Source organism: Telmatherina bonti (genome assembly GCF_933228915.1).
Source record: "Telmatherina bonti genome assembly, chromosome: 4".
Taxonomy (NCBI): Eukaryota; Metazoa; Chordata; class Actinopteri; order Atheriniformes; family Telmatherinidae; genus Telmatherina; species Telmatherina bonti.
In genome coordinates, this window is record NC_136622.1 from 37,991,680 (window position 1) to 38,016,341 (window position 24,662).

At 46.0% G+C, this 24,662-nt stretch overlaps 1 protein-coding gene across 1 annotated transcript in view; it reads left to right on the forward strand.

The window, feature by feature from the left end:
* Positions 1–24,662, forward strand: part of plxna3 (plexin A3) — a 123,289-nt gene that overhangs the window by 50,322 nt on the left and 48,305 nt on the right. The window contains exons 7-12 of the mRNA XM_079238683.1: positions 19,605–19,745; positions 19,854–19,954; positions 22,426–22,549; positions 22,657–22,813; positions 23,726–23,825; positions 23,984–24,098. Coding sequence (XP_079094809.1) covers positions 19,605–19,745; positions 19,854–19,954; positions 22,426–22,549; positions 22,657–22,813; positions 23,726–23,825; positions 23,984–24,098 — 738 coding nt within the window. The remainder of the gene's footprint in view (positions 1–19,604; positions 19,746–19,853; positions 19,955–22,425; positions 22,550–22,656; positions 22,814–23,725; positions 23,826–23,983; positions 24,099–24,662) is intronic.

Here is a 24,662-nt window from a genome sequence, read left to right on the forward strand (position 1 = left end):
TGACGTCACACACACAGTAAAACTGTAAAGTGTGTGTGTGTGTGTGTGTGTGTGTGTGTGTGTGTGTGCACATGTGCACACTACCACACCCAGTTTAAATCTGAGCTCTGACTTCTGGAAAATGATACACACTGATACACATCACTCTTGTTCTGGTTTCTTGGTGTTACGGGGGACACAGTCCATTTCATGTACCGGACCATTCGAAGGGCTTTCCATGACCAAACATTACAGACGGTGTTAAAACAAGCCGAAAAGACAACACTACTAGCAAAATCACAATAAAATCATGAATTATATTTTAAAAAATAAAAGAAAACATTAGTTAAAAGTGGTGCAGATTTCATGCAGGTGCCAAGAAAAGAAATGTCTTTGACCTGGATTTAAGTGTTGGAGAGAGTTTCATCTCCAGTTTGGTCCACATGTTTGCTACGTAACAGCTGCATGGTCTGGTCTATGGTCTGGTCTCTGGACTCTGGTCTGGTCTCTGGTCTGGACTCTGGTCTCCTGTCTGGACTCTGGTCTGGACTCTGGTCTCCTGTCTGGTCTCTGGTCTGGACTCTGGTTTCTGGTCTGGTCTCTGGTCTGGACTCTGGTCTCCTGTCTGGACTCTGGTCTGGACTCTGGTCTCCTGTCTGGTCTCTGGTCTGGTCTCTGGTCTGGACTCTGGTCTGGTCTTTGGTCTGGTCTCTGGTCTGGACTCTGGTCTGGTCTTTGGTCTGGTCTCTGGTCTGGACTCTGGTCTGGTCTTTGGTCTGGTCTTTGGTCTGGACTCTGGTCTGGTCTCTGGTCTGGACTCTGGTCTGGTCTTTGGTCTGGACTCTGGCTTGGACTCTGGTTCCAGACCAGGTTGGTAGTTTAGGAGCCAGAGTCTCCAGATGTTTACCAACGATGACTCTCTTCTACCAAACAGAACAATCGTTTTTATTTCATTGAAGGAAATTCTCTCATCCAGGCGTTGGGTTTTCTCCAAACAGAGACACATGAGGACAGCAGAGACGCATGAGGACAGCAGAGACACATGAGGAAAGCAGAGACACATGAGGACAGTAGAGAGACACATGAGGACAGTAGAGAGACATGAGGACAGCAGAGAGACATGAGGACAGCAGAGACGCATGAGGACAGCAGAGACACATGAGGACAGTAGAGAGACACATGAGGACAGTAGAGAGACACGAGGACAGCAGAGAGACATGAGGACAGCAGAGAGACATGAGGACAGCAGAGACACATGAGGACAGCAGAGACACATGAGGACAGTAGAGAGACACATGAGGACAGTAGAGAGACACATGAAGACAGCAGAGACACATGAGGACAGTAGAGACACATGAGGACAGCAGAGAGACACAAGGACAGCAGAGACACATGAAGACAGCAGAGACACATGAGGACAGCAGAGAGACACATGAAGACAGCAGAGACACATGAGGACAGTGGAGAGACACATGAGGACAGTAGAGACACATGAGGACAGTAGAGAGACATGAGGACAGCAGAGAGACACATGAGGACAGCAGAGAGACACATGAAGACAGCAGAGACACATGAAGACAGTAGAGAGACATGAGGACAGCAGAGAGACACATGAGGACAGCAGAGACACATGACAGTAGAGACACATGAGGACAGCAGAGACACATGAGGACAGTAGAGAGACACATGAGGACAGTAGAGAGACACATGAAGACAGTAGAGAGACACATGAGGACAGTAGAGAGACACATGAGGACAGTAGAGAGACATGAGGACAGCAGAGACACATGAGGACAGAGAGACACATGAAGACAGTAGAGAGACACATGAGGACAGCAGAGACACATGAGGACAGCAGAGAGACATGAGGACAGCAGAGACACATGAGGACAGCAGAGACACATGAGGACAGTAGAGAAACATGACAGTAGAGAGACTTGAGGACAGCAGAGAGACACACGAGGACAGCAGAGACACATGAGGACAGCAGAGAGACATGAGGACAGCAGAGACACATGAGGACAGCAGAGACACATGAGGACAGTAGAGAAACATGACAGTAGAGAGACTTGAGGACAGCAGAGAGACACACGAGGACAGTAGAGAGACACATGACAGTAGAGAGACACATGAAGACAGCAGAGACACATGAGGACAGCAGAGACACATGAGGACAGCAGAGACACACATGAGGACAGTAGGGACACATGAGGACAGTAGAGACACATGAGGACAGTAGAGACACATGAGGACAGTAGAGAGACATGAGGACAGCAGAGACACATGAGGACAGCAGAGACACATGAGGACAGTAGACACATGAGGACAGCAGAGAGACACATGAGGACAGCAGAGACACATGAGGACAGTAGAGAGACACATGACAGTAGATACACATGAAGACAGTAGAGACACATGAGGACAGTAGAGACACATGAGGACAGTAGAGACACATGAGGACAGTAGAGAGACATGAGGACAGCAGAGACACATGAGGACAGCAGAGAGACATGAGGACAGCAGAGACATGAGGACAGTAGAGACACATGAGGACAGTAGAGACACATGAGGACAGCAGAGACACATGAGGACAGTAGAGAGACATGAGGACAGTACAGACACATGACAGTAGAGAGACATGAGGACAGTAGAGACACATGAGGACAGTAGAGAGACACATGAGGACAGTAGAGAGACATGAGGACAGCAGAGACACATGAGGACAGTAGAGAGACATGAGGACAGTACAGACACATGACAGTAGAGAGACATGAGGACAGTAGAGACACATGAGGACAGTAGAGAGACACATGAGGACAGTAGAGAGACATGAGGACAGCAGAGACACATGAGGACAGTAGAGAGACATGAGGACAGTACAGACACATGACAGTAGAGAGACATGAGGACAGTAGAGACACATGAGGACAGTAGAGAGACACATGAGGACAGTAGAGAGACATGAGGACAGTAGAGAGAAACATGGGGACAGCAGAGAGACATGAGGACAGTAGAGAGACATGAGGACAGTAGAGACACATGAGGACAGTAGAGAGACACATGAGGACAGTAGAGACCCATGAGGACAGTAGAGACCCACATGAGGTCAGTAGAGACACATGAGGACAGTAGAGACACATGAGGACAGTAGAGACACATGGACAGTAGAGAGACACATGAGGACAGTAGAGAGACATGAGGACAGTAGAGAGACACATGAGGTCAGTAGAGACACATGAGGACAGTAGAGAGACATGAGGACAGTAGAGAGACATGAGGACAGCAGAGAGACACATGAGGACAGCAGAGAGACACATGAGGACAGTAGAGAGACATGAGGACAGCAGAGAGACATGAGGACAGCAGAGAGACATGAGGACAGTAGAGAGACATGAGGACAGCAGAGACACATGAGGACAGCAGAGAGACACATGAGGACAGTAGAGAGACATGAGGACAGCAGAGAGACATGAGGACAGCAGAGAGACATGAGGACAGTAGAGAGACATGAGGACAGTAGAGAGACATGAGGACAGTACAGACACATGAGGACAGTAGAGAGACATGAGGACAGCAGAGACACATGAGGACAGCAGAGAGACATGAGGACAGCAGAGACACATGAGGACAGCAGAGACACATGAGGACAGTAGAGAAACACATGAGGACAGTAGAGAAACATGACAGTAGAGAGACTTGAGGACAGCAGAGAGACACACGAGGACAGTAGAGAGACACATGACAGTAGAGAGACACATGAAGACAGCAGAGACACATGAGGACAGCAGAGACACATGAGGACAGCAGAGACACACATGAGGACAGTAGGGACACATGAGGACAGTAGAGACACATGAGGACAGTAGAGAGACATGAGGACAGCAGAGACACATGAGGACAGCAGAGACACATGAAGACAGCAGAGAGACACGAGGACAGCAGAGAGACACATGACAGTAGAGAGACACATGAAGACAGCAGAGACACATGAGGACAGCAGAGACACATGAGGACAGCAGAGACACACATGAGGACAGTAGGGACACATGAGGACAGTAGAGACACATGAGGACAGTAGAGAGACACATGACAGTAGATACACATGAAGACAGCAGAGACACATGAGGACAGCAGAGACACATGAGGACAGTACAGACACATGACAGTAGAGAGACATGAGGACAGTAGAGAGACACATGAGGACAGTAGAGAGACATGAGGACAGCAGAGACACATGAGGACAGTAGAGAGACATGAGGACAGTAGAGACACATGAGGACAGTAGAGAGACACATGAGGACAGTAGAGAGACATGAGGACAGTAGAGAGACACATGAGGACAGCAGAGAGACATGAGGACAGCAGAGACATGAGGACAGTAGAGACACATGAGGACAGTAGAGACACGAGGACAGCAGAGACACATGAGGGCAGTAGAGAGACATGAGGACAGTACAGACACATGACAGTAGAGAGACATGAGGACAGTAGAGACACATGAGGACAGTAGAGAGACACATGAGGACAGTAGAGAGACATGAGGACAGTAGAGAGACACATGGGGACAGCAGAGAGACATGAGGACAGTAGAGAGACATGAGGACAGTAGAGACACATGAGGACAGTAGAGAGACCCATGAGGACAGTAGAGACCCATGAGGACAGTAGAGACCCATGAGGACAGTAGAGACCCACATGAGGTCAGTAGAGACACATGAGGACAGTAGAGACACATGAGGACAGCAGAGACACATGAGGACAGTAGAGAGACATGAGGACAGTACAGACACATGACAGTAGAGAGACATGAGGACAGTAGAGACACATGAGGACAGTAGAAACACATGAGGACAGTAGAGACACATGAGGACAGTAGAGAGACACATGGGGACAGCAGAGAGACATGAGGACAGCAGAGAGACATGAGGACAGTAGAGACACATGAGGACAGTAGAGAGACACATGAGGACAGCAGAGACACATGAGGACAGTAGAGAAACACATGACAGTAGAGACACATGAGGACAGTAGAGAGACACGAGGACAGTAGAGACACATGACAGTAGAGACACGAGGACAGTAGAGACACATGACAGTAGAGACACATGACAGTAGAGACACATGAGGACAGTAGAGAGACATGAGGACAGCAGAGACACATGAGGACAGCAGAGACACATGAGGTCAGTAGAGACACATGAGGACAGTAGAGAGACACATGAGGACAGTAGAGACACATGACAGTAGAGAGACATGAGGACAGTAGAGAGACACATGAGGACAGTAGAGAGACACATGAGGTCAGTAGACACATGAGGACAGTAGAGAGACACATGAGGACAGTAGAGACACATGACAGTAGAGAGACATGAGGACAGTAGAGAGACATGAGGACAGTACAGACCCATGAGGACAGTAGAGAGACCCATGAGGACAGTAGAGACCCATGAGGACAGTAGAGACCCATGAGGACAGTAGAGAGACACATGAGGACAGTAGAGACACATGAGGACAGTAGAGACACATGAGGACAGTAGAGAGACATGAGGACAGTAGACACATGAGGACAGTAGACACATGAGGACAGTAGAGAGACATGAGGACAGTAGAGAGACACATGAGGACAGTAGAGAGACATGAGGACAGTACAGACACATGAGGACAGTAGAGAGACACATGAGGACAGTAGAGAGACACATGAGGACAGCAGAGACACATGAGGAAAGCAGAGACACATGAGGACAGCAGAGACACATGAGGACAGTAGAGACACGAGGACAGTAGAGAGACACATGAGGACAGTAGAGAGACACATGAGGACAGTAGAGACACATGAGGACAGTAGAGACGCATGAGGACAGTAGAGACGCATGAGGACAGCAGAGACGCATGAGGACAGCAGAGACGCATGAGGACAGCAGAGACACATGAGGACAGTAGAGAGACACATGAGGACAGTAGAGAGACACATGAGGACAGTAGACACATGAGGACAGCAGAGAGACATGAGGACAGCCGAGACACATGAGGACAGCGGAGAGACACATGAGGACAGCAGAGAGACATGAGGACAGCAGAGACACATGAGGACAGTAGAGAGACATGAGGACAGTAGAGAGACATGAGGACAGTATAGAGACATGAGGACAGCAGAGAGAGACATGAGGAAAGCAGAGACACATGAGGACAGTAGAGACATGAGGACAGTAGAGAGACACATGAGGACAGCAGAGACACATGAGGACAGCAGAGACACATGAGGACAGTAGAGAGACACATGAGAACAGTAGAGAGACATGAGGACAGCAGAGACACATGAGGACAGTACAGAGACACATGAGGACAGCAGAAACACATGAGGACAGTAGAGAGACATGAGGACAGCAGAGACACATGAGGACAGTAGAGAGACACATGAGGACAGTAGAGAGACATGAGGACAGTACAGACACATGAGGACAGTAGAGACACATGAGGACAGTAGAGACACATGAGGACAGTAGAGAGACACATGAGGTCAGTAGAGACACATGAGGACAGTAGAGAGACATGAGGACAGTACAGACACATGAGGACAGTAGAGAGACATGAGGACAGCAGAGAGACACATGAGGACAGCAGAGAGACACATGAGGACAGTAGAGAGACATGAGGACAGCAGAGAGACATGAGGACAGCAGAGAGACATGAGGACAGTAGAGAGACATGAGGACAGCAGAGACACATGAGGACAGCAGAGAGACACATGAGGACAGTAGAGAGACATGAGGACAGCAGAGAGACATGAGGACAGCAGAGAGACATGAGGACAGTAGAGAGACATGAGGACAGTAGAGAGACATGAGGACAGTACAGACACATGAGGACAGTAGAGAGACATGAGGACAGCAGAGAGACACATGAGGACAGCAGAGAGACATGAGGACAGCAGAGAGACATGAGGACAGCAGAGAGACATGAGGACAGCAGAGACACATGAGGACAGTACAGAGACACATGAGGACAGTACAGAGACACATGAGGACAGTACAGAGACACATGAGGACAGTAGGTCTTCTGGGGACAAAAAATAAAACTGTCCGTCTGTCTCCAGGTGAAGATCAGCAGGTAAAGAATAAAGTCTTCCGTCACCTAAAAACAATCCGTCACATTGCAGCCAGATTTTCTCTGCAGAAGTCTGAAATGGGTGAATCTACGTCAGATAAGTCCACAGCTGTGTGTGTGTGTGTGTGTGTGTTTGTGTGTGTGTGTGTGTGTGTGTGTGTGTGTGTGTGTGTGTGTGTGTGATACGTCTTTTTTCTTCTGGAGGGAGGGGATGTGGAGACGGGAGCTAAATGCTGTAAAACTTCTGTAAATCAGCTGCAGAGTAAGACATGGAGCTGGTGAAGGGACGAAGCTCGGACATGTAGGGAAAGTTTTAGGCTTAATCTGTCCAGACAAACGAGACGGTGGAAAATCTGACAACATATCTAATGTTCAACAAACCTTTAAATCCGTCCGGTCTCTTCAGTTTCCTGGTTTCCATGGAAACGTATCTCTTGGCATCATGTCTCTGTTGAGGGACGTTTTGAAGGATGGATATTGTTGCTTAAGCACAGGCAACTCAGAAATATCAGACATGCTGAAGAAAGACACGCTGTGCACACAAAGACGTGGATTAATTATTATTCGGTTGCCACAGAGATGATGGAAGAACGAGCAAATCCGTCGGCTCCCCGAAGGGACTGAAGACTCTTCACACCTCATCCTCTCTCTCGCTGTCTGTCTCTACCTCGCTCTTCCACTCATCGCCCTGCGGTGTGTTGGGCGGGTTAGTCGTTTCCATGGTTTCCATGGTTACATCCTGGGATGTGTGCCTGTCAAACCCGAGAGAAACGGATTAATTAGCAAACTCAATCGCAAGCAAAGCAGTGAGATCAGCTGATTTTTAAGTTGTGAATGTTGACGTTGTGTTAGGATTTATGGGTGAATTAAGCGGTAAAATAAAAAGTAAAGTTTTAAAGGAGTGAGTGGAAACACAAAAGCCTGACCCAGAATTCCTCCAGATGAACAATCACGGTTCCACTGACCATCCGATTCGGATTTAAAAAATGACTGAAATGGATAAAAAGTCGATGATGACGAAGTTTTTCACATCAGAGTTCCACGTCAGTTGGCTTGGGAAGTCACAAACCAATCCAGTTCAGCTCAGAACCTTTCCACCAACCCGTCCAATTTGCTTCGCTTCGCCGAAAACGGGGAAGTTTCACAATATCCGAATGTCCCATTTCTTTCGGACCCGACATTGCCATCTGAATCTGAAGACGTGAGAAGGATGAGGAGGCCGAGCAGAACAAGTGGACTCATCTCCTGCTGCCTTTTTAGAGTTTTAACCGGTCCCGTCCAGCGTCCCGACAGGCCGCCATGTTGAACTGAACACATTTACTGCTCCCTTCTGGATGTTGGTTCGCCATCATTCCTCTGGTCCTCATGCTTCCACGTGTCTCCTACGTCCACATGGCTGTGGAGTTTCAGACTTCTGACACCAGTTCCTCGTGGAAATGCACCGCTATCAAGTTGTTTACAGTTGTACAAAAACACCAGAAGAAGAACAAAAAGGAAGGGAACCATGATGTTTCAGCTTCTCCTTGTTCCGGTGGTTTCTGCATCGTCCTCTTCTTCTTCTTCTTCTTCCTCTTCTTCCTCTTCCTCTTCTTCTTCTTCTTCTTCCTCTTCTTCTTCTTCCTCTCCTTCTTCTTCTTCTTCCTCTTCTTCTTCTCCTTCTTCTTCTTCTTCTTCTCCTTCTTCTTCTTCTTCTTCCTCTTCTTCTTCTTCTTCTTCCTCTTCTTCTTCTTCTTCTCCTTCTTCTTCTTCTTCTTCTTCTTCCTCTTCTTCTTCTCCTTCTTCTTCCTCTTCTTCTCCTTCTTCTTCCTCTTCTTCTTCTTCTCCTTCTTCTTCTTCTTCCTCTTCTCCTTCCTCTTCTTCTTCTCCTTCTTCTTCCTCTTCTCCTTCCTCCTCTTCTTCCTCTTCCTCTTCTTCTTCTTCTTCTTCCTCTTCTTCTTCTTCCTCCTCTTCCTCCTCTCCTTCCTCTTCCTCCTCTCCTTCATCTTCTTCTTCTTCCTCTTCTTCTTCTCCTTCTTCTTCCTCTTCTCCTTCCTCCTCTTCTTCCTCTTCCTCTTCTTCTTCTTCTTCCTCCTCTTCCTCCTCTCCTTCATCTTCTTCTTCTTCCTCTTCTCCTTCCTCTTCTTCTTCTTCTCCTCCTTCCTCCTCTTCTTCTTCCTCCTGCTCCTCTTCCTCTTCTTTTACTCTCCTTTTGTCCTTTTTCTTATTTTTCTGTTTCTTTTTGTTCTTAATCTTTATTCTTCTGCCTCTTTTTCTCTTCGTTTGGTTCAGTCAAGTTATTGTGTGTCGTCTGATTAAACTTGATGAAAAATTAACTTTTATTTAAATTAATTCCTGTTAAACTAAATAAATTTTGTATTTTTGTGTCTGAGGGTTTGAAATCATTCGTCGGTCGTCTCCCGCTCATCTTAGTGTGTCTTTGTGTGAGTGTTGGGGGATGGGGGGAACTAATAAGCTTAACTGCCCCCCCCCCCCCCCCCCCCCCCCCCCTTTTTGCTGCCCTTCCTCCTCCTCGTCTTCCTCCCTCGGGGTCTGACGGACGACTGAACAGTGTTTCGTGTCTGTCTGGAGGAGCTGGACGTCTCCGTCAAACATCTCTTTGTCTCAAACAAACCGGGTTTCATCTTTAGAGCAGGATGAAAACGGGTCATGTGACCAAACACGCCGCCGTCCTGCTGGTGGCGCTGGAGAGACGCCCAGTGTTTAATGATCAATCCTAAAATTTATCAGAAATAAGACAAAGTCTGTTCGTTTGTTTTTCATGGAAACTTTAACAAATTCCTTAACATACATACTACAATCTATAATTATTTTAAAAACAATTTAGATACATTAAAAGACTAAAACTAAATATATTTAATTAAATTAACAAGAAATAATACACACTAATAAAAACATTTGAAAACATGAACTACTATATAATTAATATGAAAAACAAAGGTAATCAATTAGACTAATAGAATAAAAATAAAAAGCCAAATTCAAAATGAGATTTTATGTTATGATAGAAATATAAAAAAGATGCATCGTTTGTATGTAAAAATATATAAAGTGTCAAAATTACCATTTCAACAATAACAAATTAAATTGACTTTATATGTTGATCATAAATCAGTGTGAAATATTTTCTATTCCTATCCAAACATCACAAACGATATCGTTATTTTAGATTTTTTAAGTCAAAGAAAAACTTTGAGAGAAAATTGTTTCTTTTTTCTACTTTTAATTGAAAAAGTTAATTTATTTCTTTTAATTAGATTTTTGCTGAAATGTCTGTTTTAGTTTTAATACACTTCTGTAAAGGTGATTAAAATTTTAAATTAAGTGTTTAAAATAATCTGAATCTAAAGACTCCTGATCAATAAATCTGATTTTTAATTACAAATAATTTGTAATAGTTTTGCTCATTAAAATTCAACCTGTTTATATGAAAACTTATGTTTACATACTATAAAACCAAGCAAAATGTCTCAGACACAGCGAGCAGGAACTGGAATTAAATGAGTTGTTTTCACTTTTTTTTTTACATAATTTTATTTAGAATTAAGTTTTTGCAGAAGAAATATTTAATAAAGAAAATAAAAGTGAATAATCATCCTGTGAAGAAAACCTGTGATAAACTCATTAGTTTAACTCATATATAACTTTAATTTTCATCACAATAACAGAAGTGGAGAAACAGAAAATAATACTTGATAAAACAACAAAAACACAAAAAGTCACAATTAAATAACAGTTTTACACATTTCCTGTAAATTATTCTGATCTAAACAAACGCAGAAGAACAAGCGCCACCCCCACTACTGTTTAACATTACAAGAATAAAATATGATGCATTTATGTAAGAGCGTCTTTCTCTGCTTCTCTACCTACATAAACATGGACGTCCGTCTTACACATTGTCCCACGTCTCCGTCCTCATACTTCCATGCGTCTTTTACGTTGCCGTGGTTACGTCAGTTCATCCACTAGTGGGCAGTCCTGAGTTTGCTTCTATATGACAGCGTTTGGTCGTGGCAACACATCGCTATAAACCATCCAAAAACACAAGAAAAAAAAACCTTGAAGGTTCTTTTGCTGTCTCTTCTCCACTCCTTTGGGTGCTCTTAATCTGGTGGTTTCTCTTGTCTTCTTCCTGTTCCTCCTCTTCTCTGGTTGGTTGCTTTAAGTTGTGTGTTGGTGTCGTGGAATTCATCCGATGAGAAATAAATCTATAGATCAGCTGTTTTCTGTGTAATTTATTGACGATGCCCAGATGTTGCTGGCGAGATCTCTGCCCTGCTCAGGGTGTTACGGCGATCTTTAGGCAGACACAGATAACCTCTGCCTGGCAGCACGAGTCACAACAACTGCTAGCTTGGAGAGTCGAAGCTGAAGCAGGCCTTGAACAGAACACTTAGTTTTATGCATGAACCTACTAAAGCAAGCTTATTGAACTACTCTAACTATGCAGAATATATATCTTGTACTGCATAAGAGAAGCTTAATAAATGAGTAACATATTAAAACCACACTTTACGTATAATTCCACCACAGTCGGTTATTCAGCTCGACACTGCCCCCGGTGGTTTCCGGTGAGCTTTTTCTCAATGGCTTTTTAAAATTTGTTTACCGTTGATCGATTATTGATGATGTAGTTATGAGGGGACAAATGTTTTAGCCTCTGCAGTAGGATAAACGGATAAACTGCAGCTTCATTGTTTCCTGTTGGGACGTTTCAGCCGTTCGTTGTCCAGATGCGTCTTTTCAAAGGAAAAATTCAGAGAGAGGCAGCAGCAGCTGGAAGAAACCCGAGTGCTTCATGCTAACAGGCTGAGCTGGCGTGTGTGTGCGCAGCAGTGAAAGCATTGCAGGTGTTTAGTTTCAGCCTCTAATGTGTTTGTGAATGACACGTCGAAGAAGACAGATTGAATGAGCTGAATGAGTCCGTTAACAGACGCTAATGTGTCTGAAAGATCCAGACTTCCCCTAGAAAGCAACAAATCCAAAACAAAACCAGATACGAGACGAGAGCTTAAAATGCTTCTTTCATCACAAGTTTCCATCGGGAAGGGTAGTGTGTAGCGCTGTGATGATCTACAGAGGTTTTGCTGCGTTTCTATCCTTTCCACGAGGTCATCAGTGAAATGATGATAAAGACACGAACTGTGAAACTTTCCACACATCAGCTGCTTCCGCTGTTGGCTCAGTTGACTGTTTCTATTCTCCCCGAATCACGCAAAACCCAAATATCACAATGAATGGAAACAGCTACATCTAGAAAAGTATCTTGTACAAATGTTTATACGCTCTTATGAGGTGGTTTTTACATGTGTCCGTACAGAACTTTTCACGTTTACGAGTCACCAGACTGGTCGGGGTCACATGACCAGTTAATTTCAAGTAGAAATAGCACCACAGTTAATATGGACCAAATAAAGACCGCTTTTCCATGGGTCAGGTCTTAAAGGGTTCATTTCATTATGTTATTTAGTTTAATAATAAAAATAATTTGATTATTGTTTTGATTTTCTTCTTGGTTTTATTAACATGTTTAGATTGAGATTAAATAAAATTTCTGCTGAAAGTTTTTACCAAAAGTTTATTTAAATGTTGGACTTTTAGTCGACCTGCAGCCAGAAAACCACATTTTCACTTCATGTGTTATTATTAACCACACACACACACGTGCACACACACACACGTGCACACACACACACAGTATCATCTATAATGTTGTTCATTTATCTGAGATGAGCTGGCAGCTTTGCCCTCAGCACTGAGCTTCAGTTGGTTATCATGCACTCACATGCACATACACGTGCACACACACACACACGCACGGACTCGGAGGTGTTGCATTACAGTGGAATCCCTGGCAGCTGCAGGCCTGCGTGTGCAGCAGCATCGTGTTTCCATCCGATAAGTGGAGCCAAATAAACACTGAAGATGAAAAATTATGTTTAAAAAAGTGATGAAATTCTTCTGAGCGTTCTGTTCTGCAGAAAGTCTCACAACATTTGGTTCAGAGTCTCCGGATGGACCCAGAACGTTCTCAAACAAGAAAGAAAATCAGTACAAATAAAAAAAAAAAACCTGCAGATTTTTAACTCATGTTTTGACGTCCAGCTGTTCTGAAACAACAAAACAGTCTTGTTTTGTTGTTTATCTGTTCTACTCTGAGGTCTGAGTGTCTGTCAGCATCTTATCTCACATCTTGAGCATCAAAATCAGATAATTGGGAGTAATAAGATTACTATAGGATCTGATATGACAAGTCTTCATCCACAGTGATGCAACGAACCTGCAGTGTGTGTTAGCTGCTAATGATGCATTAACTGCTAGTGGAGGTGTATGCAGTCTTAGCGCTTGCTGCTAATATAGAAACTATTTGCTTAATTAACTGCATGTGAATGTTTTACTTTGTTTATTCCCCAACTTCCTGTTGTTGCACTTCATCATTCTGTGCTCCATTCATGTTGCATCCCTTTAACATAAGACATTAAAGAGACAGAAGCTACTCAGTTCTTTGCATGTGAACGGGGGAAAAAACTCTGAAAAGCACTTGGAGAGCGCAAACCTCCACCAAAGCCTTTACAAATTCCTGGATTCAAACAGTGATCCGGATCACCACCAGGATAAAATAGTTCTTCCTATACAACATTTCCAACAAGTCCTGAAAATTTAATGAAAATCTGTCCATAACTTTTTGAGTTCGCCCAGACTGCTAGGATGGGCTCCAGCTTCCCTGCAACCCTACATCGGACTCAGCGGTTAGGATGAATGAAGGAACTTTTATCTTAAACACAGACAGACACTCAGATAAACGCTGGTGGAAACATAACCACCTTGACAGAGTTAATAAATCAGATCCATGGATCGACATGCACAACATCCGACTGTTTAGGTGTGTTCATCAAAAAAAAAAGAAAGTTATTACTGAATGGCATTTACCTAATAACAAATAAGATTATGCTGTTTACATTATTAGTTAATTAATCTGATAACCCCAGAAATTAGATAATGGTCAGATATTTGATATTAAAATGATTAATACAGCTTATGTAGATGTGTTAATCTGAATGCACATAACCAGATAACTGCCATAATCTGATAAAGCATAACCAGATTATGTTGTTTACATGATCACTAGAATAATCTGGGAAGTGCAGAAATCTGATTGTTGTGTCCCTGTAACCAAAAGTCCCCGTAATGTAGGTAAGAAGTACGGGTCCCTGACGTGCTAGTAAGACGTGAAGTCTGAACCTCCTTGGCAGAAAACATCAGGTTGTTTCTGCAGGAGAGGTTAAAGGTCACTTATACCTCTCCCGCACAGTGAGCATGTGTGTGTGTGTGTGAGTGCGTGTCTACATATATGTTTGTGTGTGCAGAACCAAGCAGGTGTTGACAGTTGCATCTGATCCGGGAATCCCAGCTTGCAGGTTAAAGGTCACTTCCTGTAGGTTTTCTTCTTCTGTGGTGGAGTTTTGTGTCTGTCCGGCTTTCTGATGAAAAACCTGAGAAAGAAACATTTTAACGTTTCGCGCCTTTAAGAGCCGTTTTTACAGTTTCATGTTGTCTGCTGCAGCGTCGTTCTCCCCGTCGTTCTCTGCGCGTGTGTGTGTGTGTGTGTGTGGTTCACCAGCTGTAATTAAGTCTGGATGCTTAATGAGCACACAGCTAATTAACACGCTCGTCCTTCATCTCTCACTCGGCTTTATTTTCATTCCTCCCTTCCTTTCTTTCCTTCTTTCGTTCTTTCTTTTATTCTTCATCTCATCGTATTTCCATCTTTTCTTTCATTCTTTCAGTTTTTCTTTTTCATCTCTTCGTTTTCTCCATTCTTCTTTTATTCCGTTTTTCAGATCTTTTTCCTTTGATCTTTTTTCTTCCCGTTGCAGTTTTTCTTCCTCCTCTTCATCCTTTCTTTTCTTTCTGATCCAGTTTTCTTTTTCATGCCACCTTACTTTCATCTCATTCTCCCCTCCTCTTCCTCCTCTTCCTATGTGGTGTTTTTCTGGGTCAGATGTGGGGGGGGGTTGTCGGGGAGATTTAGGGAATCTTATTTTAGTCGCTCCACATTTTCAGGCATCATCTTCATCGTTATTCTGCTGTATTTAACATCACACTCCTCATCATCATCATCCTCAGCCTTACTCTCCAGTGAAGAGTAATCCCATTACTCAACCGCCAATCAGAAACGGCCTAGAGTATGACATCACTTGTCTCACGGTTACAGGACAGACGGTTAGAGGACAGACGTGTATCGTGACTGTTAGAGGACAGACGGTTAGAGGACAGACGTGTATCGTGACGGTTAGAGGACAGACGTGTATCGTGACGGTTAGAGGACAGACGGTTAGAGGACAGACGTGTATCGTGACGGTTAGAGGACAGACGTGTATCGTGACGGTTAGAGGAAAGACGGTTAGAGGACAGACGGTTAGAGGACAGACGCGTCTCGTGACGGTTAGAGGACAGACGGTTAGAGGACAGACGCGTCTCGTGACGGTTAGAGGACAGACGGTTAGAGGACAGACGCGTCTCGTGACGGTTAGAGGACAGACGGTTAGAGGACAGACGGTTAGAGGACAGACGTGTATCGTGACGGTTAAAGGACAGACAGTTAGAGGACAGACGCGTCTCGTGACGGTTAGAGGACAGACGCGTCTCGTGACGGTTAGAGGACAGACAGTTAGAGGACAGACGCGTCTCGTGACGGTTAGAGGACAGGCGTGTCTCGTGACGGTTAGAGGACAGACGCGTCTCGTGACGGTTAGAGGACAGACGGTTAGAGGACAGGCGTGTCTCGTGACGGTTAAAGGACAGACTGTTAGAGGACAGACGGTTAGAGAACAGGCGTGTCTCGTGACGGTTAGAGGACAGACGGTTAGAGGACAGAAGCGTCTCGTGACGGTTAGAGGACAGACGGTTAGAGGACAGGCGTGTCTCGTGACGGTTAGAGGACAGACGGTTAGAGGACAGATGCGTCTCGTGACGGTTAGAGGACAGACGGTTAGAGGACAGACGTGTCTCGTGACGGTTAGAGGACAGACGGTTAGAGGACAGACGCGTCTCGTGACGGTTAGAGGACAGACTGTTAGAGGACAGACGGTTAGAGGACAGGCGTGTCTCGTGACGGTTAGAGGACAGACGGTTAGAGGACAGACGCGTCTCGTGACGGTTAGAGGACCGACAGTTAGAGGACAGACAGTTAGAGGACAGACGCGTCTCGTGACGGTTAGAGGACAGACGGTTAGAGGACAGGCGTGTCTTGTGACGGTTAGAGGACAGACTGTTAGAGGACAGACGCGTCTCGTGACGGTTAGAGGACAGACGGTTAGAGGACAGGCGTGTCTCGTGACGGTTAAAGGACAGACTGTTAGAGGACAGACGGTTAGAGAACAGGCGTGTCTCGTGACGGTTAGAGGACAGACGCGTCTCGTGACGGTTAGAGGACAGACGGTTAGAGGACAGGCGTGTCTCGTGACGGTTAGAGGACAGACGGTTAGAGGACAGACGCGTCTCGTGACGGTTAGAGGACAGATGGTTAGAGGACAGACGGTTAGAGGACAGGCGTGTCTCGTGACGGTTAGAGGACAGACTGTTAGAGGACAGACGGTTAGAGGACAGACGCGTCTCGTGACGGTTAGAGGACAGGCGTGTCTCGTGACGGTTAGAGGACAGACTGTTAGAGGACAGACGCGTTCGTGACGGTTAGAGGACAGACGGTTAGAGGACAGACACGTCTCGTGACGGTTAGAGGACAGACGGTTAGAGGACAGGCGTGTCTCGTGACGGTTAGAGGACAGACTGTTAGAGGACAGACGGTTAGAGGACAGACGCGTCTCGTGACGGTTAGAGGACAGACGGTTAGAGGACAGGCGTGTCTCGTGACGGTTAGAGGACAGACTGTTAGAGGACAGACGCGTCTCGTGACAGTTAGAGGACAGACGGTTAGAGGACAGACACGTCTCGTGACGGTTAGAGGACAGACGGTTAGAGGACAGACTGTTAGAGGACAGACGCGTCTCGTGACGGTTAGAGGACAGACTGTTAGAGGACAGACTGTTAGAGGACAGACGGTTAGAGGACAGACTGTTAGAGGACAGACTGTTAGAGGACAGACGGTTAGAGGACAGACTGTTAGAGGACAGACTGTTAGAGGACAGACGGTTAGAGGACAGACTGTTAGAGGACAGACGGTTAGAGGACAGACTGTTAGAGGACAGACGGTTAGAGGACAGACGGTTAGAGGACAGACGCGTCTCGTGACGGTTAGAGGACAGACGCATCTCGTGACGGTTAGAGGACAGACTGTTAGAGGACAGACGGTTAGAGGACAGGCGTGTCTCGTGACGGTTAGAGGACAGACGGTTAGAGGACAGACACGTCTCGTGACGGTTAGAGGACAGACGGTTAGAGGACAGACTGTTAGAGGACAGACGCGTCTCGTGACGGTTAGAGGACAGACTGTTAGAGGACAGACGGTTAGAGGACAGGCGTGTCTCGTGACGGTTAGAGGACAGACTGTTAGAGGACAGACGGTTAGAGGACAGACGCGTCTCGTGACGGTTAGAGGACAGACGGTTAGAGGACAGGCGTGTCTCGTGACGGTTAGAGGACAGACTGTTAGAGGACAGACGCGTCTCGTGACAGTTAGAGGACAGACGGTTAGAGGACAGACACGTCTCGTGACGGTTAGAGGACAGACGGTTAGAGGACAGACTGTTAGAGGACAGACGCGTCTCGTGACGGTTAGAGGACAGACTGTTAGAGGACAGACTGTTAGAGGACAGACGGTTAGAGGACAGACTGTTAGAGGACAGACTGTTAGAGGACAGACGGTTAGAGGACAGACTGTTAGAGGACAGACTGTTAGAGGACAGACGGTTAGAGGACAGACTGTTAGAGGACAGACGGTTAGAGGACAGACTGTTAGAGGACAGACGGTTAGAGGACAGACGGTTAGAGGACAGACGCGTCTCGTGACGGTTAGAGGACAGACGCATCTCGTGACGGTTAGAGGACAGACTGTTAGAGGACAGACGGTTAGAGGACAGGCGTGTCTCGTGACGGTTAGAGGACAGACGGTTAGAGGACAGACACGTCTCGTGACGGTTAGAGGACAGACGGTTAGAGGACAGACTGTTAGAGGACAGACGCGTCTCGTGACGGTTAGAGGACAGACTGTTAGAGGACAGACGGTTAGAGGACAGGCGTGTCTCGTGACGGTTAGAGGACAGACGGTTAGAGGACAGACACGTCTCGTGACGGTTAGAGGACAGACGGTTAGAGGACAGACTGTTAGAGGACAGACGCGTCTCGTGACGGTTAGAGGACAGACTGTTAGAGGACAGACTGTTAGAGGACAGACGGTTAGAGGACAGACTGTTAGAGGACAGACTGTTAGAGGACAGACGGTTAGAGGACAGACTGTTAGAGGACAGACGGTTAGAGGACAGACTGTTAGAGGACAGACGGTTAGAGGACAGACTGTTAGAGGACAGACTGTTAGAGGACAGACGGTTAGAGGACAGACGCGTCTCGTGACGGTTAGAGGACAGACGGTTAGAGGACAGACGCATCTCGTGACGGTTAGAGGACAGACGGTTAGAGGACAGACGGTTAGAGGACAGACGGTTAGAGGACAGACGCGTCTCGTGACGGTTAGAGGACAGACGGTTAGAGGACAGACGCATCTCGTGACGGTTAGAGGACAGACGGTTAGAGGACAGACTGTTAGAGGACAGACTGTTAGAGGACAGACTGTTAGAGGACAGATGGTTAGAGGACAGACTGTTAGAGGACAGACTGTTAGAGGACAGACGGTTAGAGGACAGACGCGTCTCGTGACGGTTAGAGGACAGACTGTTAGAGGACAGACTGTTAGAGGACAGATGGTTAGAGGACAGACTGTTAGAGGACAGACGGTTAGAGGACAGGCGGTTAGAGGACAGACGCATCTCGTGACGGTTAGAGGACAGACGGTTAGAGGACAGACTGTTAGAGGACAGACTGTTAGAGGACAGATGGTTAGAGGACAGACTGTTAGAGGACAGACGGTTAGAGGACAGACTGTTAGAGGACAGACGGTTAGAGGACAGGCGGTTAGAGGACAGACGCATCTCGTGACGGTTAGAGGACAGATGGTTAGAGGACAGACTGTTAGAGGACAGACGGTTAGAGGACAGACGCATCTCGTGACGGTTAGAGGACAGACGGTTAGAGGACAGACTGTTAGAGGACAGACTGTTAGAGGACAGATGGTTAGAGGACAGACTGTTAGAGGACAGACGGTTAGAGGACAGACGCGTCTCGTGACGGTTAGAGGACAGACTGTTAGAGGACAGACTGTTAGAGGACAGATGGTTAGAGGACAGACTGTTAGAGGACAGACGGTTAGAGGACAGGCGTGTCTCATGACGCTGCGTTTGGATTACTGTGTTTGTTTTATGAATAAAGTTTTGTCCTGACGGTCTGTTGACAAACTCCGACAGCAGAAAAAGTTTCGTTCGGACTAAAACTTGTCTCTTGTGTCTCAGATCCGTGTGGACGGCATCGCACCGCCGGCCCAGAACGCTGTGCTGTACGAGACGGTGACGGTGGTGGACGGGAAGCCCATCCTGAGGGACATGGTGTTCAGTCCAGACCACCAGTTCATCTACCTGCTGAGTGACCGACAGGTGAGAAAAACCGCACCTGGACCTGAGTTTCAGCCATCGACCCAGATTTTAGTTTCCAGGACACGTTGGGCGTGTGTGGGCGTGACGTGATGAACGTGTGTGTTTCAGGTGAGCAAGCTGCCGGTGGAAACCTGTGAACAGTACAACAGCTGCTCCGACTGCCTGGGATCCGGTGACCCTCACTGTGGATGGTGTGTTCTCTTCAGCAAGTAAGAAACTCGGCTTCATCTTCACCATCATTGCACCTGAACTTTTTAAAGGTTGTCCCACTAGTGGCAGATCCAGTCTGGGACCAGAGCCTTCTGAAGGGACGGAAACCAGGAGCTGAGTGTCGTCAGCATAGTTAGGACCATATATTTGGCGTTTTTGCATGATCTGAGATAGCAGCAGCATGTAGGTGTTGAACAGTTGGAGCCCAGTCATAGACGGTTTATAAAAGATGGGCGGAGCCTCCGTGACGTCACCTGTAGGTTTCTGAAGAGCTGAATTGAAGCTCGGTGGGCGGTTCCTACCATCGCCATCTTGGCAGGGGCATGCATGTCGTCTCACCCGGAAAATACAAATATGGACAAAGAGGTGGAGCTGAGAGGGGGGCTGTGAGCATCATGGTGGATGATTGACAGCGAGCGAACTCCGAGCTTTCTGTAGCTAAGAGCTAACCGAGCTAACCCGGAGATAACAGGAGATAACAGGAGCTAACCAGCTAACAGAGGTAAGCGGGCTAAAGCTAAGTCACATTGTTAACCGGCTAAAAACCGCGGTTGTTCTACGTTCGTCTGACTTGAAGCAGGAGATCGGGTACCTGTCAATCAAAAGGACACGCCCCTAAATATGCCGAGTCTATGGGGATTGGCTCTGTTTTGGAGCCTCTAGTGGATGAAGGGGGAGCTGCAGTTTTTGGCTTCACTGTGAACCTTCGGACGTTGCTGCTCGGTCCCAACATGGAGTCTTGGGGAAACCCGTGTTTTCTCTGTTTAGTGTGTCTTTATCTACCAACTGACATGAAGTATCAGGTTTTCTGAGATGTGGGGACAGAAATACAGGACGGAGAGTTTTACGCGTTTAATCCAACATCTTCCAAAAGAAAGGGAAGAAGAAGACAGGATGGAGGAACATGATGGTGATCTGACAAAGGAAACTGAAGACCGAGGAGAAACTGCTCCGTTAAGTCATGTTATGATTTAGAATAACATTGGAAGACAGAAACCGGCACAGGTTGTGACTTAAACACAAATCCACTGTTGGCTTTGACTTGAAATGAAAACATAATGATGCTTTGTGACAGTGTCGTCTTATCCTGACAGTGTAAACAGGAAACAGCTGATCGTTGACGTTCGTTTGGCTGATAAGGAAAAAAGATGTGATTAGAAGAAGAAATGAGGATAAAATGTGTTTGTGCCATTATTAAAAGTGTTCGTGTTCGTTCCCACGAGGCATCATTAACGTTTCTATAAATGTTTCCACTCGTGCGGATGTTTGATGTTCAGCATCCCGACAGGTGGAGGAAGCGCCGTCCTCTCGGAGCGGGAACGCCAGAAAGAACAAACAGCCAACAGTTTGAAGCTTCCTCGATGTCACATCTTCATTTCAAGGCTTTTCCTTTCATCTGAACTCCTGCGTGTCGCAGTTCCAGGTGATCCGATTGGACAGAAATATCTCCATGACGACCAGGACACGGCGAGCAACGTCCCGTCTCTGAAACACGCAGCGATCCGAAGTTCATGGAAACTTCCTCCTCATTCCTTTCTGTCCGTGTGTACACGGATCGATACATCCACTCCTCGGCCGCTTCTCCTGCACGCCGCAGGGCGCTCGTCACTCCTCAAGTTCATTGTTTTATACATATAATATCATTTTCACGTTAAACGGGAAAAAAAACTTAAACTTTTCCTGCTGACAAAAAAAAAAAAAATCTCCATTTCTGTTAAATGAGCAACAAAAACTTTCATGAATAACAAAACATTTTTTTAAATCAATGACGCTTTTTTTAAAAATTAATTAAATACAAGAAAAAAGTCTGGTTTATCTGGTAAAAAAATAAAATGTTAATAAACAGGAGAAGAATCCGATATTTTACCTTTATTCTATCACGATACAAGTTTCCCTTTAAAATACAACAAATTATCGTGTATCCCCCTCAGTTATTCTGGAATTATTTCACCAAAATGACCGGAGATAAAGCTTAAATATGTAAACCATTACTACAGAATAAGTTTCATTTAATAAAATAAGATAAAAGTTTAAATAAATATTAAGTAAATTCATGTAATTATTAGGAATGGAAATGAATTTACCGTTAATTATTTACTGAAAAATTAACACTTTTAAGCCCAGAACGTTTGTTAGGGTTCACTTTCCTTAATCAACTTATTTGGAATAATATAAAAAATTAACCTGACAATTAAAAATTACTTTAGAAGAAAAATTAAAAATTTTTATTTAGATTAAAAACAAACCAAAAGAACGTCTGAAAATATGACGTAACGCATAAATCACCTGTTTAGATTCGGCTGCTTGACGCCGACATGAATGCTGATGAGTTCTGTTCTGGTGAAACTGGGGAAACTGGTCAAACTGGTCAAACTGGGGAAACTGGTTTCTGTGATGTCAGATGAAGATAAACGTTTAGCGACATATAAGATGTCTTGCTGAATTCTGGTGTGACCTTTGACCTGTGCAGGTGTTCCAGACAGGAAGCATGTGACAAGTGGGAGGAGCCTCAGCACTTCAATACCCACCTGGACCAGTGTGTTGATATCTTGGTCACCCCGAGCAACATGTCCGTCACCTCCCCGGCAACAGAGGTATAATTAGCATGCTAGCATGCTAACGGTGATAATGATAAATCATCTCCTGTTCTAAACTTCCAGTGAAAATCTGCTGATTTCACTTTCTTTGGGCCCGTGTCCAGGTCATCATTCGTGTTCAGAACGTCCCGGCGTTGTCCGGCGGTGTTTCCTGCGTGTTTGAGGACCTGGCTGAAACACCTGGAGAGGTGTTGGCTAAAGGCCAGGTGATGTGTATCTCCCCTTCGCTGAGAGACCGGCCAGCACACACTCTGCCGTACGGTAAGACTCGAACTTCAGAGGGAAAGTTTCATATTTCAGTTTGTCTTCGCGAGAATAAAACCTCTAAGACCCGTGCGAGGACGTCGGAGTCCCCATATGACACGTCAAAGTCAAGGTCCCCACAGCGTCAGATAACCGGACCTGTTGGACCTGTCAGACCCGCAGGGCTGAGAGGCTTGTAGATAAACGCACGAAGAAACCTTTTCAGGATAATTCTGAATGAGATTTAGAGGGATGTCCCAGACCAGAGAGGACAGGGACCTGAAACGTAACTTATGATTGTGTCAGAAATGTAAAACGTGAGATTACATTTTCACAAGATGAAAGTTTTACCTTTCATTTAAAGCTTGAACGATGTTTTCAGGTGAAAATATGGCTGAGCTGGACGTCTCCAAAGTGGGCGGGTTGTGGGCTCATTTCGTCTAAATCTCATCCGTTTCGGTGCTACGAAAAGTCGCCGTTTTCATCCATGTTTGTGGGGGTGGGGGACAAGATGACTGATGAAGACGTCACATGACTAATTTTACCACCAATTAACTGAAAATTAAATTTCTAACTGGAATTATTTATAATCTCAGTAGATTATAAACCTCGTAATTATGTTTAATATAAATCCTGTTTATTCACCTACGATAAAAGTAAAGATTAAACTGTAAGGAGGGTTAAAACGCACGACGTGCAGCCGAGTGGCGGTGGGGATGAAGATGACGATGATGATGACGGTGATTAAGATGATGACAAAGGTGATGATGATGAAAGTGATGAAGATGATAAGGGTGATGATGCTGATGAAGGTGATGAAAATGATGATGATAAGGGTGATGATGATGCTGATGAAGGTGATGAAGATGATGATGATAAGGGTGATGATGCTGGTGAAGGTGATGAAGGTGATGATGATGTCTCCTCCAGGTGAGAAGAGGGAAGTCCAGCTGAGTCTGCGCTCCACAGAAACCGGACATCAGTTCATCACGACGACCTTTGTCTACTATAACTGCTCCGTGTTCATCTCGTAAGTCTCTGTCCCCGCCCCCTGACCCCTCCCCCCGAGTCCTCCTCCCTGACTCCTCCCACAGACTCCTCCCCCTGACTCCTCCCTGACTTCTCCCCCTCAGTCATCCTTCAGATCAGGTGCCTGTTCTCCAGCCAATCAGATTGTCTGTCTGCCAGGTGTACTTCCTGCGTCAGCAGCGTGTTTCCGTGTCATTGGTGTAAATATCGTCACGTGTGCACAAACAACCTGCAGGACTGTTCGTTCCAGGAGGGTCGCGTCAGTAACATGGAGGTATGTTCACGTTTCTTCTTCTCTGTTAACGAGTTCATCTTCCTCGTACAACGCGGCGCCGCTTTCACTGGCCACGCCCACATCAGGACAGGGTTTTCGCTCAGGTCCTCGGTGAGACGTCTCGGTGTCGTTACGGCCGCTTGAACCTTGCAGCGTCTGTAAATGCAGTGAATTTCTGCAGGAAGGAGCAGCGATGAAGGTCAGGGCTGCTGCCTCGCGGTTATTACACGCCTCAGTACGCAGCGGTAAAGCTGCACACACACACACACACACACACAGAAGCACACAGAAACACACACTTTACTCTGTCCTTGCTGAAGGTCTCCGAGACTGATAGGATTTACGAGCATCGGAACTGAACCAACTTTAAAGATGGAGAAAAATCTCCCGGAGGTTCTTCTGACACCTGAACCTCACCTGGAAGGTAGTGAGGAGGAGAGGAATGTAGCGAGGAGGTAAAGAAGGTAGCGAGGAGGAGAGGAAGGTAGTGAGGAGGAGAGGAATGTAGCGAGGAGGTAAAGAAGGTAGCGAGGAGGAGAGGAATGTAGCGAGGAGGTAAAGAAG